Raw genomic sequence first — 13686 nt, 5'->3', positions numbered from 1 at the left:
GGAAGAAAGATCCTAAGGGGAGGCAGGGGCAGCCGTGGCTGACGAGGGAAGTTAAGGACTGTATAAAAGAGAAGTATAACATAGCAAAGATGAGTGGGAAGCCGGAGGACTGGAAAGCTTTTAAAGAGCAACAGCGGATAACTAAAAAGGTAATACACAGAGGAAAAAATGAGGTATGAAGGAAAACTGGCCAAAAAAAAAGGAGGATAGTAAAAGCTTTTTTAGGTATGTGAAAAGAAAAAAAATGGTTACGACTAAAATTGGGCCCTTGAAGTCAGAAACGGGTGAATTTATTATGGGGAACAAGGAAATGGCAGATGAGTTGAATAGGTACTTTGGATCTGTCTTCACTAGGGAAGACACAAGCAATCTCCCAGATGCAGTAGTGGCTGAAGGACCGAGGGTAATGGACAAATTGAAGGGTATTTATATTAGGCAGGAAATGGTGTTGGATAGACTGTTAGGTCTGAAGGCTGATAAGTTGCTGGGACCTGATAGTCTGCATCCCAGGGTACTTAAGGAGGTGGCTTTAGAAATTGTGGATGCGTTGGTAATTATTTTCCAAGGTTCTATAGACTCAGGATCAGTTCCTGCGCATTGGAGGGTGGCTAATGTTGTCCCACTTTTCAAGAAAGGAGGGAGAGAGAAAACAGGAAATTACAGACCAGTTAACCTGTCAGTGGTGTGAAAGATGCTGGAGTCAATTATAAAAGATGAAATTACGACTCATTTGGCTGGCAGTAACAGAATAGGTCAGAGTCAGCATGGATTTACGAAGGAGAAATCGTGCTTGACTTATCTTCTGGAATTTTTTGAGGATGTATCTATGAAGATGGATAAGGGAGAGCCAGTGGATGTAGTGTACCTGGACTTTCGGAAAGCCTTTGAAAAAGTCCCGCATAGGTGATTGGTGAGAAAAATTAGGTCATATGGTATTGGGGGCAAAATACTGAGTTGGATTGAAAATTGGCTGGCTGACAGGAAGCAAAGAGTAATGATAAACGGGTCCCTTTCGGAATGACAGGCAGTGATCAGGGGGTACCACAAGGTTCGGTGCTGGGACCGCAGCTGTTTCCGATATATATTAATGATATAGATGAAGGCATTAAATTAGCAAATTTGCTGATGACACAAAGTTGGGTGGCAGTGTGAAATGTGAGGAGGATGTTATTAGAATACAGGGTGACTTGGACAGGCTGGGTGAGTGGACGGATGCATGGCAGATGCAATTTAATGTGGATAAATGTGTGGTTATACACTTTGGTGGCAAGAACAGGAAGGCAGATTACTATCTCAATGGAGTCGTTAGGTAAAGGGGAAGCACAACGAGATCTAGGTGTTCTTGTACATCAGTCAATGAAAGCAATCATGCAGGTACAGCAGGTAGTGAAGAAAGCTAATAGCATGCTGGCCTTCATCACAAGAGGAATTGAGTATAGGAGCGAAGAGGTCCTTCTGCAGCTGTACGGGGCCCTGGTGAGACCGCACCTGGAGTATTGTGTGCAGTTTTGGTCTCCAAATTTGAGGAAGGGCATTCTTGCTATTGAGGGAGTGCAGCATGGGTTCACAAGGTCAATTCCTGGAATGGCGGGACTATCATATGTTGAAAGATTGGAGCGACTGGGCTTGTATACCCTTGAGTTTAGAAGGATGAGAGGGGATCTGATTGAGATGTATAAGATTATTAAGGGATTGGACACTGTGGAGGCAGGAAGCATGTTTCCGCTGATGGGTGAGTCCAGGACCAGAGGACACAGTTTAAAAATAAGGGGTAGGCCATTTAGAACAGAGTTGAGGAAAAACTTCTTCACCCAGAGAGTGGTGCATGTATGGAATGCTCTGCCTCAGAAGGCAGTGGAGGCCAACTCTCTGGATGCTCTCAAGAAAGAGATAGAGCTCTTAAAAGATAGTGGAATCAAGGGTTATGGGGATAAGGCAGGAACAGGATACTGATTGTGGATGATCAGCCATGATCATAATGAATGGTGGTGCTGGCTTGAAGGGCCGAATGGCCTACTCCAGCACCTACTGTCTATTGTCTATTGTCTAAAAAGGGTCTAGGTCCAAAACGTCAGCTTTCCTGCTCCTCTGATGCAGCTTGGCCTGCTGTGTTCATCCAGCTCTACACCTCGTTATCTCAGATTCTCCAGCATCTGCAGTTCCTACTATTTCTTGATGATTTCTAGTTTTCTTTTGATTAATTCTCTTGCCCATGATTTTATGAGCATTGTGTTCAGACCAACCAAAAATAGCTCAAGATGGAAATTAGTGCTGAATTTACTACTAATTATATTGATTTGTGATGGTTTGCTTGTTTTCTAGACAAAAGAGCAGATGGCTTGGGTATTTATTTACTCTTAGTTACATTAATGAAGGATTGAAAGTGACTTCTAAACATCTAAAATAATATTGCAGAAATGATGTTTGTATCAGATATTGTAATTTTATTTCTGACTTTGTTTTTAATGTTCCATTCTGCTTTTGGACAACTAGTGAACCAGTTTGATGTTCTGCATTTTTAATTCTGTGTCTTATCCTCCTTTAGTGCCTTTTGCAAGCTGGAGAATGTTCCCCAGTTAGACCACTTTTTCAATCTGTACTTCCAACGAGCCATTCAGCCAGCTAAGTTAAACTGCAACGCAAGTCCCAGTTCCCAGTGTTACAGTATTTCAAGCACATTATTTTTAGACAGTCTGCCTGGAGTTCGGTGGCTCACATTACCCCAGGGTATCAAAGTAAGTTAACTCTGTTCGAAGGACAGTTAGAACATTTGTGTGCAGTCAGAACATTTTGGTGCCCTATTTTGTGTACAACTTTTTCTTTAGACTTCAAATACATATTATATGTCACATTATCGTGTGAAAAATTCTGATATCATCTGTTGTGGTCGTTAAACTGACTTATGTAAAGTACAAAAACAGCAAGGCAAGGATTCCTCTGATTATTGAGTAGCAAACCTGCAACTTAATTTATAAAGATGTTCTCTTTTCGGTTTTCCTGAAAATGTCAGAAGTTGTGAGAAATGTAGATAACTGTTTAGAGAGACAATTAAAAAAAGTTACCAGCAAGAACAGATAATTTTGTAGAAATTTTAACTATGATTTTGTATTTAAATTTGTTTTCCCAGCCTGCATCCAACCTTTACCCTCTCAAAGTTTGAACTTGTCCAAAACCCTTCTGTATAATTCTTTTTTCACCACAGCCTAATTTTCCATCCTCTTTGTACTTGTTGATCATCATTTGGTTCTTGGACTGGCAACACCTGAATTTAAAAAGTCTGATTCTTGCTTTAATATTCTTCAAGCCTCATCTATTCCTTTCTCTGTAACCTTCTTCAGCCCATCAAGGCATTGAGATCACTGTATTCTTTCAGTTCCGTGCTGTTTGACAACTCTAATTTTAATTGTTGCATCAGTGACAGCTGTATCTTCAGTGCTAAATTTATACCTTAAACCGTAGAGTCCATGCAGTGTGATCGCAGGCCATTCAGCCCATCAGCCGACCCTCCGAAAAGCATCTTTCCCAGACCCCCTCACCCTGTCCCTGTGGCCCTGCATTTCCCATGGCTAATCAACCTAGCCTGCACATCCCTAGACACAATGGGTAATTTAGCATGGCCAATCCACCTTGCATGCACTTCTTTGGACTGTGGGAGGAAACCGGAACATCTGGAGGAAACCGGAACATCTGGAGGAAACCCACGCAGACACAGGAAGGAAGTGCAAACTCCATACAGACAGTCACAGGATGATGAATCAAAACCCATGTCTCTGGTGTTGAGAGTCAGTAGTGTTAACCACTGGGCCACCATGCTGCCCCATTTATGTTCCTTATATTTTTAAATGTTCAACTTCAGCAATGTATTTCAACTTGTAGTAGAGATAGGGTCCATGCTTTAAAAAACACTGAGGTGATTATTCAGCTATTCCCAAGGAGGAGTTTGTCATGCGACAGCTGACTAGTGAAACTCAATGGGGACAATCTATGTGAACAAAGGAATTTCACACTTCCATTACCAAAGGTATTAAAATGGCACTGAAACAATAGGGAAGTCTACAGTACCTTTTTTTTCCTCAATGGTTTTCCCAAACTTTGATCTCTGAAAGTCTCTACAGGCAAGGAATATATTGCACATTGTCAGTTTCAACCATCTTAACACAAGTCAGTTCCTTAGTAATGTGATTTACTCTGCTTATCTGCTAACCCTACTTAAAGTTATCCCCGTCTCTTTAACCAGACTTTTTGGTCACCTCTACTGGTCACCTACTTCATGTAGCTCAGAGTTGTAGTTATTTAAATTCAAGTTTCTACTGATGACAAGTGGGCAATTAGTATTCTTCTAAATATGCTTTCCATTTCATTACAAATATTGCAGTAGGATTGGAGGAACTCATCACTAACTTGTTAATAAGGTATAGAGCTAGATGAACACAGCAGGCCAAACAACATCAGAGAAGCAGGAAAGCTGACTGTTATCTCAGAATCTCCAGCATTGGCAGTTCCTACTATCTCTGACTAAGTTGTTAATGTTGTCACTGCACATAATAATCAGAAGACCTCACTAAGTTGCAAGTTCTATCAAATGTAGTTTTATTTATAATGATTGCCATGATTTGGGTTACTTTAAGCCTTCTGTTACAGTAGAAATATATAATTTTTGCTACTTCATAAGCCAACTTATCAAGTGCAAAGTACGGAGCCTTGAAATGCCTGGAGAACATAGCTTTGTAATCTAATTATTTCAGCTCATGTTATGTGGTGTATATTAATTGTACAAATGAATGATCTTTCCACAACCAGAAAGTTTCAAGTCAGTCAATTTCATACCAGCTCAGTGCGACTTGTATGCATGCTTATACAGTTTTTGAGTATAATATCTTTTTTTGAATCACATTTCCCATGTCGTTTTTCTTTTTATTATGTTTTGGTTGAAAGTTACCATCTATGATACTTAAACTAATATCGTAATTTTGTACCATCTCGGAGTAAATATCTAATAGTATTAAAAATAATAAACCTTCCTCTTTGTATCAAAGGAAAATTCATTTAATGCATTGTCTTAAACATAAAGCTCCATAGTTCTTGCACAAGACGATCTGCAAGGAATAAAACAAAATTGTAGATGTGGAGCTGGATGAACACAGCAGGCCTGGCAGTATCAAAGGAGCAGGAAAGTTGATGTTTCGCCTTGGGACTTTCTTCAGAAAGTGGTACTACCCTCCGCTTCTTCCTCCACTATTTTGACTGTATCGATGCTCCTCATGCTGCCATGAGGAGCTTGAACCAGTTCATCAACTTTACTAACACCTTTCACCCCGACCTCAAATTCACCTGGACCTTCTCTGATACCTCTCTCTCCTTCCTGGACTTCTATCACCATCTCTCGCGACCACCTCAAAACTGACATCAATTCCAAGCCTACTGATTCCCACAGCTACCTGGACTCCACCTCCTCTCACCCACTTTACTGCAAGAATGCGATCCCCTGTTCCCAACTCCTTTGCCTCCGCCGCATCTGCTCCTGCTCCCAAGGTGGGGTGTTCCACTCCCATGCATCCCAGATGTAATCCTATTTCAAGGACCGTAACATCCCCCCTCTGGTAACTGAAAATGCCCTCAACTGCATCTCTCACATTTCCTGCACTTCTGCCCTCACATCCCCTCCCCCCAACAAAAATAAAGACAGAATCCCCCTTGTCCTCACATTACACCCCACCAACTCTGCACCCAATGTGCCATTCTCTGCCACTTCTGTCACATACGATCAAACCCCATCCCTATCTGCCTTTCTTAGGGACCATTCTCTCCACGATTCCCTCATTTGCTCCGGACTCCCCACTAACCCCACCACCCTCGGCACCTTTCCCTGCAACCATAGAAAGTGCTACACTTGCGCCTACACCTCTCCCCTCACCTCCATTCAAGGCACAAAACAAACCTTCCACATGAGACAGGGGTTCAACTGCTTATCTGTCAACTTGCTCTACTGCATCTGCTGCTCCCAGTGTGGCCTCCTGTATATCAGTGAGGCCAAGCGGAGACGTGGAGACCGTTTTGTAGAGCATCTGCTCTCTGTACACGACAACTAACAACACATTCCGACTGTGAACCATTTTAATGCGCTCCTCAATGCACACGCACACGCGCACACCCAACATCCTGGGCCTCCCCCAGTACCACAATGGCACACCCCACAAGCAGGAGGAGCATTCCCCCATATTCTGCCTCGGGACCCTACAGCCGGACAGCCTAAACATGGATTTCACCAGTTTTGAAATGTTCTCATCCCCAGTCTCATCCTGTATCCATCCCTCCCTCTCATTCCTGCCACCTTGACCTGACACAACATGTCCATCTTCTCTCCCACCTATCCACCCACCTCATCCCACTGATCAATCCCCACCACTCCTTACCTGCATTCACCTATCACCATCTCACCTACCTTCCCCAGTTTCACCCTTCTTCTATCTCTTTATTTCTGAGCTCCCTTCCTCCTCCCCATTTCTAAAGAAGGGTCCCGACCTGAAACATCAGTGTTCTTGCTTCTGCGCTGGGAGGCCTGCTGTGTTTTTCCAGCTCCACACTGTGTCACCTCTGACTCCAGCATCAACAGTTCTAGCTCTTGGCCTGCTGTGTTCATCCAGCTTCACACTTTTGTTATCTTGGATTCTCCGGCATCTGCAGTTCCCATCATCTGAAAAAAATGTAGAATTTTTTTGTAATCTACAGTGCCACTCACTGGCCTCTTGCTGCTATTGCACCTTATTTATCCCAAGTCCTTTGCAAAGTACAATAAAGAAACTGTTGTAGAGATCTACATTACAGAAAAGGGCCCATCGACACAGCATATCTGTGCCTGTCAAAAATAACCACCTAACTATTCTAATCCCATTTTCCAGCAGTTGGCCCATAGCCTTGTAGCCTTGACATCACGTGCGCATCTAAATACTTCTTTCATGTTACGAGGCTCTCTGTTTCTACCACCTTTGCAGGCAGTGAGTTTAGATTCCCAGTACTATCAAGGTGCAGAAGTTTTTCATCACATCCCCTGCAAAGTTTCTGCTTCTTACTTTAAATCCATGACCCCTTGTCATTGATCCCTCCATCAAGGATAAAGTTTCTTTCTGTCTATCCTGCCCATGGCCTTCATAATTTCATACATCTTGATCATGCCCCTATCAATTTTCTGTCTGTAAGGAGACTGTCAGGCTGTCTAATGTCCCTTCATAACTGAAACATTTGTTTGTCATTTATATAAATGATTTGGATGAGAATATAGAAAGCATGATTAGTAAGTTTGTGAATGCCATGAAAATTAGTGGTTATAGATGACAGTGAAGGATGTTATCAAAGATTACAAAGAGATCTTGATCAATTGGGTCAATGAGCTGAAGATTGGCAGATGGAGTTTAATTTGAATAAATTTGAGGTGTTGCGTTTTGGTAACACGAACAAGGGCAGGACTTAGACAATTAAAAGTAGGGCCTTGGGTAGTATGTAGAACAGAGAGACCTAGAGGTTCACGTACACAAATCTTTGAAGTTTGTGTCACATATAGACAGGGTGATTAAGAACGCATTTAGCATGCTTACCTTCATGACTCAGACCATTGAGTATAGGAGTTGGGACGTTATGTTGAGGTTGCAGTTGGTGAATCCTCTTCTGGAGTACTGTACTGGAATACTGTGTTCGGTTGTGGTAGTCCTGTTATAGGAAGAATATTAATAAGCTGGAGAGAGTTCAGAAGAAATTTACCAGGATGTTGCCAGGTATGGAAGGTTTGAGTTATAAGAAGATGTTGGATAGGCTGGGACTTTTTTCACTGGAGCATAGGAGGTTTAGGGGTGACTTGCGATAGGGTTATTGTCAGGGTTCATAAAATCATAAGGATTATAGATAAGGTGAATGGCAGGTGTCTTTTCCCTAGGGTTGGAAGTTTCACAACCAGGGGCCATATTTTTAAGGTGAGAGTAAGCTTTTAAAAAAGCTACAGGGGTTGACCTTTTTACACAGAAGGTCTTGTGTGGAATGAACTTCCAAAGGAAGTGGCGGATGCAGGTACAGTTACAACATCCAAAAGACATTTGGATAATTACATGAATAAGGAATGTTTGAAGTGATAAGGGCCAAACACAGGCAGATGGGGCTACTTTAGTTTAGGATTATGGTCTGGTTGGACCAAAGGGTCTGTTTCTGTGCTGTATGACTGTATTACATCCTGGTCAATCGCCTCTGCACCTTTTCCAGATCCTCCTATAATATGGATTCCAGAACTGCACACAATACCGTAGCTGTGGCCTAACCAACTCTTTTTATACAGTTCCAGCATAACCTCCCTGCTCCTAAACTCTATCCCTCAGCGAGTAAAGACAAATAATACCTTTTGCCTTCTGAACAACTTTATCCACCTTTCCTGATACCTTAAGGGACTGCTGCACATGCAAACCAAAGTCCCTCTGATCTCAATTCAGTGAATATTTCATTAAATGGGGATAATCCAACTTACGTCTTTTCAGTGCAAGCATGATTAATTAAGCAAGGAAGATTTCCATGCTTCTGAGAAAATCTTGGGTCTGAAATGCATTTCATTTTGCTTTGGTGTAGTTTTGTGGAATGTATGTTTGATGTGATGCAATCAATGCATTTAAATCTGTTTTGATTTTAGTTTGAGAGTGGGAAGGAGAAGTCTATAGTCTTGTTGATGGTTTTGCACCATTTAGCATTTCCTAATAAGAGCTTAAAATGGTATGGCTCGGAGAGAAAAGGATCACTTGTCACACTATCATGTAATCCTGCATGGACTTTGCTGTAGTCAGTCTCCTGGGGAAAAAAGCTTTTCATTAATACTTTAACAAAGGAGAACTCCAGAATTGCTGTCACCTCACTTGAGCAATCTCTAACTTTTTTTTCAGAAAACGATGTCCCAAGTGGCTATCAGAAATCTTTCTGGTTAGCACATTCAAGCTTTTTCTCTTTGTGATCAATGCAAGTGTTTACTGTGGAACTCAAACCCACTTATGAAGTCACTGTTATCCAGTAAATTGCTGATTTCTCAGGGTGCTCATACTGACATTGCATAGTGTTTAGTTAGGATTTATCAACCAATGAAATACTCCAAAATAAAAAAAAATTGAAGAACTTCTGGTCTGGCAGTATCGCTTAAGAAAAAACAGAGTCAGCATTTTGAGTCCAGTGATCCTTCTTCAGAACTAGAAGCAGCTAGGAAAGTGTGATATTTATACTGATTATGGGGTATGGGGTTGGGGTGTGGCAGGGGAGGGGTCAGAGGGAAAAGGAATGAGTGGATAGGTGGAGACAGCTCAGAGGGAGAGTGAGAGAGACAGAACAGAGGTGTGCAGATTTCACATTGTAAACCAGGAAAGTAGAAGCTAGATACATGATAATAAGGAGTAGTTGAAAATATGTTGGTTGTGCTAAAACTAACCCATTTCATAACAGGATTTGGAGTTGTTGGCGTGGGTCATAGATAAGGGCAGGACGCGTTCAGGCTCTGCAGTTGTTAAACTCAGTGTTGAACCCTGAAGACTGTAAGGTACCAAAGCAGAAGAGGAGGTGTTATTCCTCCAGCTTGCACTTTGCCGTGGGTACAGGGTGCTTTGTTGAAGTGGTAGACACCTCAAAGTTCAGAATCATTTTATTGGCTGAAATGTTAACTCTGTTTTGTCTCCGCAGATGTTGCCAGACCTGCTGTGTTTCTCGAGCAATTTCTATTTTTGTTTGTTTCAGATCTCCAACATCCGTAGGTCTTTGAGTTACTTTCTAATATAATAAAACAATCTGTAAGCCCATGAAATCTGAGCTAGGAAATTATAAACAAATGAGATAATTCTCTGGTGGATTAATAATTGAGGTGTGGATTGTCTGAAAATTTACCTCACTTGTTATAAGCTTCTGTTGCTAAGTTCTATGGAAGCGTTCTCGCAAACTCTTGCAACAGTTGAAGCTTTGTGCTTGAAACTAATGATTGTTTCAAGGACCTTTAACTGAATTGAAGCTGAACTAAAGTCAGTTTTAGATAACAAGGTGTAGAGCGGGATGAACACAGCAGGCCAAGCAGCATGATAGGAGCAGGAAAGCTGACATTTCAGGCCTAGACCCTTCTTCAGAAAATCGGGGTCTAGACCTGAAACGCCAGCTTCCCTGCTCCTATGATGCTGCTTGGCCTGCTGTTTATCCAGCTCTACACCTTGTTATCTCAGATTCTCCAGCATCTGCAGTTCCTCCTATCTCTGAATCAATTTTAGACAACATTGTTTTATTTTGAGGTATTTCAGCGAAATTGTTGCTTGCTTCCTCTCTCGTGTGTCCATTTTTTTTCCAAGACGTTTTCAGCTTCCACTTTTTTGGCTTCGAAGCAGCAATATTATTTGCTCAAGACAGTGGTTCATTTCTTAGAAATTTAGAAAAACAGCCCACAGTAACATGCATTGAATTTTAAACCCTTCCTGAAGAGTAATTCTTGCTTTTCCATAGAGGAATGGATTGTGATTAGGAAATAGTGGATTTTTAAGTCTGCACCATACTACGGTTAACTATTTTTCATTTCTGGATTTTTCTAAACTTTTGCGCAATTAACTAACTATATTCCTCTGTGCATACAGTTAATGGATAACTTTCAATCAAACAACCAGCCAGACATACCATGTTTGTGAAGTATAAACCTGGAGGAGTTTTAAGGAGGATGGAGTATCTGTTCTCTCCCTCATTTCCCCCACCCCCCGCCCCATGTCCCCAACTAAATAGTGCATTGACACTGCGGTCACCTCAGTGTCAATGCAACTGTCCGGCAGCAGTAATATGCTGTAGGCAGCCTTAATAGGAACAAAGTGGAAATTCTGCCCCTCCTGGGGAAGGAAGTCCTCATTAGCACACTGCCAGCCAACCTCATTGGCCAATGCCTCATGGAGAGAATAACGACTACAAGCAATCCCTCGAGAGATGTGAAGGTGTGTTCCAGATGTCAAGTCAATCCAGGGATTTTGGATGAACCTGCTTTGCAGACCCCAAGATGAGAGGAAGTAGGCTAAAAGGAAAAGGGGCATCTAATGGGAATGTCTTCTATAGAAGATATACCACCTTAGTGCCCTCCAGCAGCGTAAGCTGCCGGGTTGCACACCTCCTCCCACGACTGAGCAATTGTGGCAAAGGTGGAAATACTGCCCATAAGTGGCATGGTCATGTAGAGAGTGGGCTGACAACCTGCTTTATTTTCTGTCCCCCTACACCTGTGGGCATGGTGGCGGGGCACCATTAAATTCACCACCAAGCGTTAGGTAGAATGGCGTTGCTGTCTTTATAAATATGTAATAATGCTTGCAAACATTTAAATCTTACATTTCACATATAAACTTAATTAGTTAAGTGGTCATTTGCTGCTTATCACATGCTGAATGGAGCAGTACCTCCCAAAGTTTTTTTTAAATAAATTTGGTGGTTCTGGTGTATACTTTCCTCATTGCATCCTAAATTCAAATTATTCTAATTTCAGGTGGAGATTGATACAGCATTGAGTGATCTCGAATCAGCAGACTTTGGAGATTTGGTAATAAAATTATAATAATGTATAATATCTGAACATTATATCATTTTATTTCTGAGTTAGAACCCTAATTGATTTTTCATTATTTTCATTTTTATTCTTTTAAGAATTTTGAATTATGAGCTGGAAATGACAGGTGGACTTTGGGATAGCTTGTGTTAAAGGAGAAGAGCATACCAAACCAGCTTTTTGTTTGAGAGTCCAGGCATGCAGGCTAATTGCAGGCTGAGCCTTAAAAAGGTTCTAACAGACACAGCAAACCTGATGAAGGGTCTGGGCCCGAAATGTCAGCTTTTGTGCTCCTAAGATGCTGCTAGGCCTGCTGTGTTCATCCAGCTTCACACTTTGTTATCTTAAACTTTTCCCCAGGGCAGGATTCACTGCCACGAGGGGTCATAGTTTTAAGGTGTTAGGAGGAAGGTATAGAGGAGACGTCAGAGGGAGGTTCTTCACCCAGAGAGTTGTGAGCGCATGGAATACTTTGCCAGTGGAAGTCATGGAAGCAGAGTCATTAGTGACATTTAAGCGACTGCTGGACATGCACATGGACAGCAGTGAATTGAGGGGAATGTAGGTTAGGTTATTTTATTTTTGAATTAGGCTTATTTCACGGCACAACATCATGGGCTAAAGGGCCTGTACTGTGCTGTACTTTTCTATGTTCTATGTTCTGTGTAAACCTGGCAAGAGCATTGTTTTTAAACATGTACCAGAAGTTGGCTGTTAACAAGGTCAGTCCCTGGTAGTTCGTTCCAGCAAGTCTGAGGAGACACTTTGTTCAAGCAAATGGCAGTCGAATGATGATTGAAATCTGGTCAGAATCTATGATTTTATCAGGGCAGAGCCAGAATTAAAGCTGTTTTTTTGAACAATGTTTTCGGAGAGATGGCTTAGGCATGCTCCTTAGACAGAATGAAGATTTGAAACTCCCTGCCTAAGGTGATACATCAAGCTCGGAGAGAATAAAGAGATGTATAACAGCCCTTGCCTGGGTGAACTGAAAGGCGACCCTGATCAGTGTTTCAGAAAAACAGCCAAGGAGCTCAAATCTATGTCTGTGAGAAAACACAACGTGAAAGCCATTTAGGTAATCTGGCCAGCTATGTTATTTTCTTTTATATATCCCCTAACTGCCTTTCTGCCTTTTATGTGAAATTGGGCTGGAAATAAATGTTTCAGGTGGAAAGCATCAGACTTTAATCAACTTATTGTGATGTTTAATTTTCTCCACTCTATTATTATATTTAATAAATTATTATGTCCTTTTAAGACACAAAACTGGTATTTGTATACTGAAAACAAAAAATGCTGGAAATCGTAGTGGGTCAGGCAGCATCCATGGAGAGAGAGACTGACTCTCTTCGTCAGAGTCAATATGAAGTGTGAAGGGGGCAGCATTTATGCGATAGTTGGGTTGGAGTGCTGGGGGAAAAAGGTTGGTACAGATTGTGGTATTTGTGTATTAATCATTCGCAAAGTCTGGGATTAGTTATTCAAAAGTCTGGCTAGGAATCGTTGGATTACTGTTTGGGGATCTTCAAAATTTTCATGTTACTGTATTACAAATACAGAGGGAGACAGGCTGATTTTGGTTTGGCTGTTTGCCTCCATAATATAACACTTGGTAGTTTCTGAAGAACAACTAGCCACTCGAATTTGTATTTGTAAGTTTGCACAAGTGTTTGCCGATCTATTTGGAAACATAACAAAATGGTTGTAAAATATTGTGGCTGGTTGGCTCGCCGAGCTGGTTCGTTGTTCTGCAGACGTTTTGTTACCCTACTGGGTAACATCATCAGTGCAGTCTCAGTTGAATCGGAACTAACATCAAAACTCCTACGACCACTGGACATCAGCGAAGCACACAAACCCACATCAACCCTATGACAACTGCTCACCTGAACCAAAGACCCACTATCCACTATGGACAGGACCAGTGTCATATACAAGATTCCCTGCAGAGACTGTGACAGACACTACATCGGACAAACAGGAAGGCAGGTAACAATACCCCACACAAACACCAATTGGCTACGAAAAGACGTGGCCAGTATTCACTCATCTCTATCCACGTGGTTAAGGAGAAATGCCAATTTGATTGGGACAACAGTAAGATCCTGGGACAA

At 41.7% G+C, this 13686-nt stretch overlaps 1 protein-coding gene across 2 annotated transcripts in view; it reads left to right on the top strand.

Annotated features, from left to right (window-relative positions):
• The window catches only part of intu (inturned planar cell polarity protein), a 139877-nt gene that overhangs the window by 91388 nt on the left and 34803 nt on the right, over window positions 1-13686 (top strand). For both annotated transcript variants that reach the window (XM_048536378.1, XM_048536370.1), the window contains 2 exons: window positions 2546-2735; window positions 11510-11563. In XM_048536378.1, the coding sequence (XP_048392335.1) occupies window positions 2546-2735; window positions 11510-11563 (244 nt within the window). The remainder of the gene's footprint in view (window positions 1-2545; window positions 2736-11509; window positions 11564-13686) is intronic.

Source organism: Stegostoma tigrinum, chromosome 1, assembly GCF_030684315.1.
Source record: "Stegostoma tigrinum isolate sSteTig4 chromosome 1, sSteTig4.hap1, whole genome shotgun sequence".
NCBI classification, from domain to species: Eukaryota; Metazoa; Chordata; class Chondrichthyes; order Orectolobiformes; family Stegostomatidae; genus Stegostoma; species Stegostoma tigrinum.
Note: the sequence above shows the minus strand (reverse complement) of the source record. Positions and strands in the feature narration are given on the sequence as shown.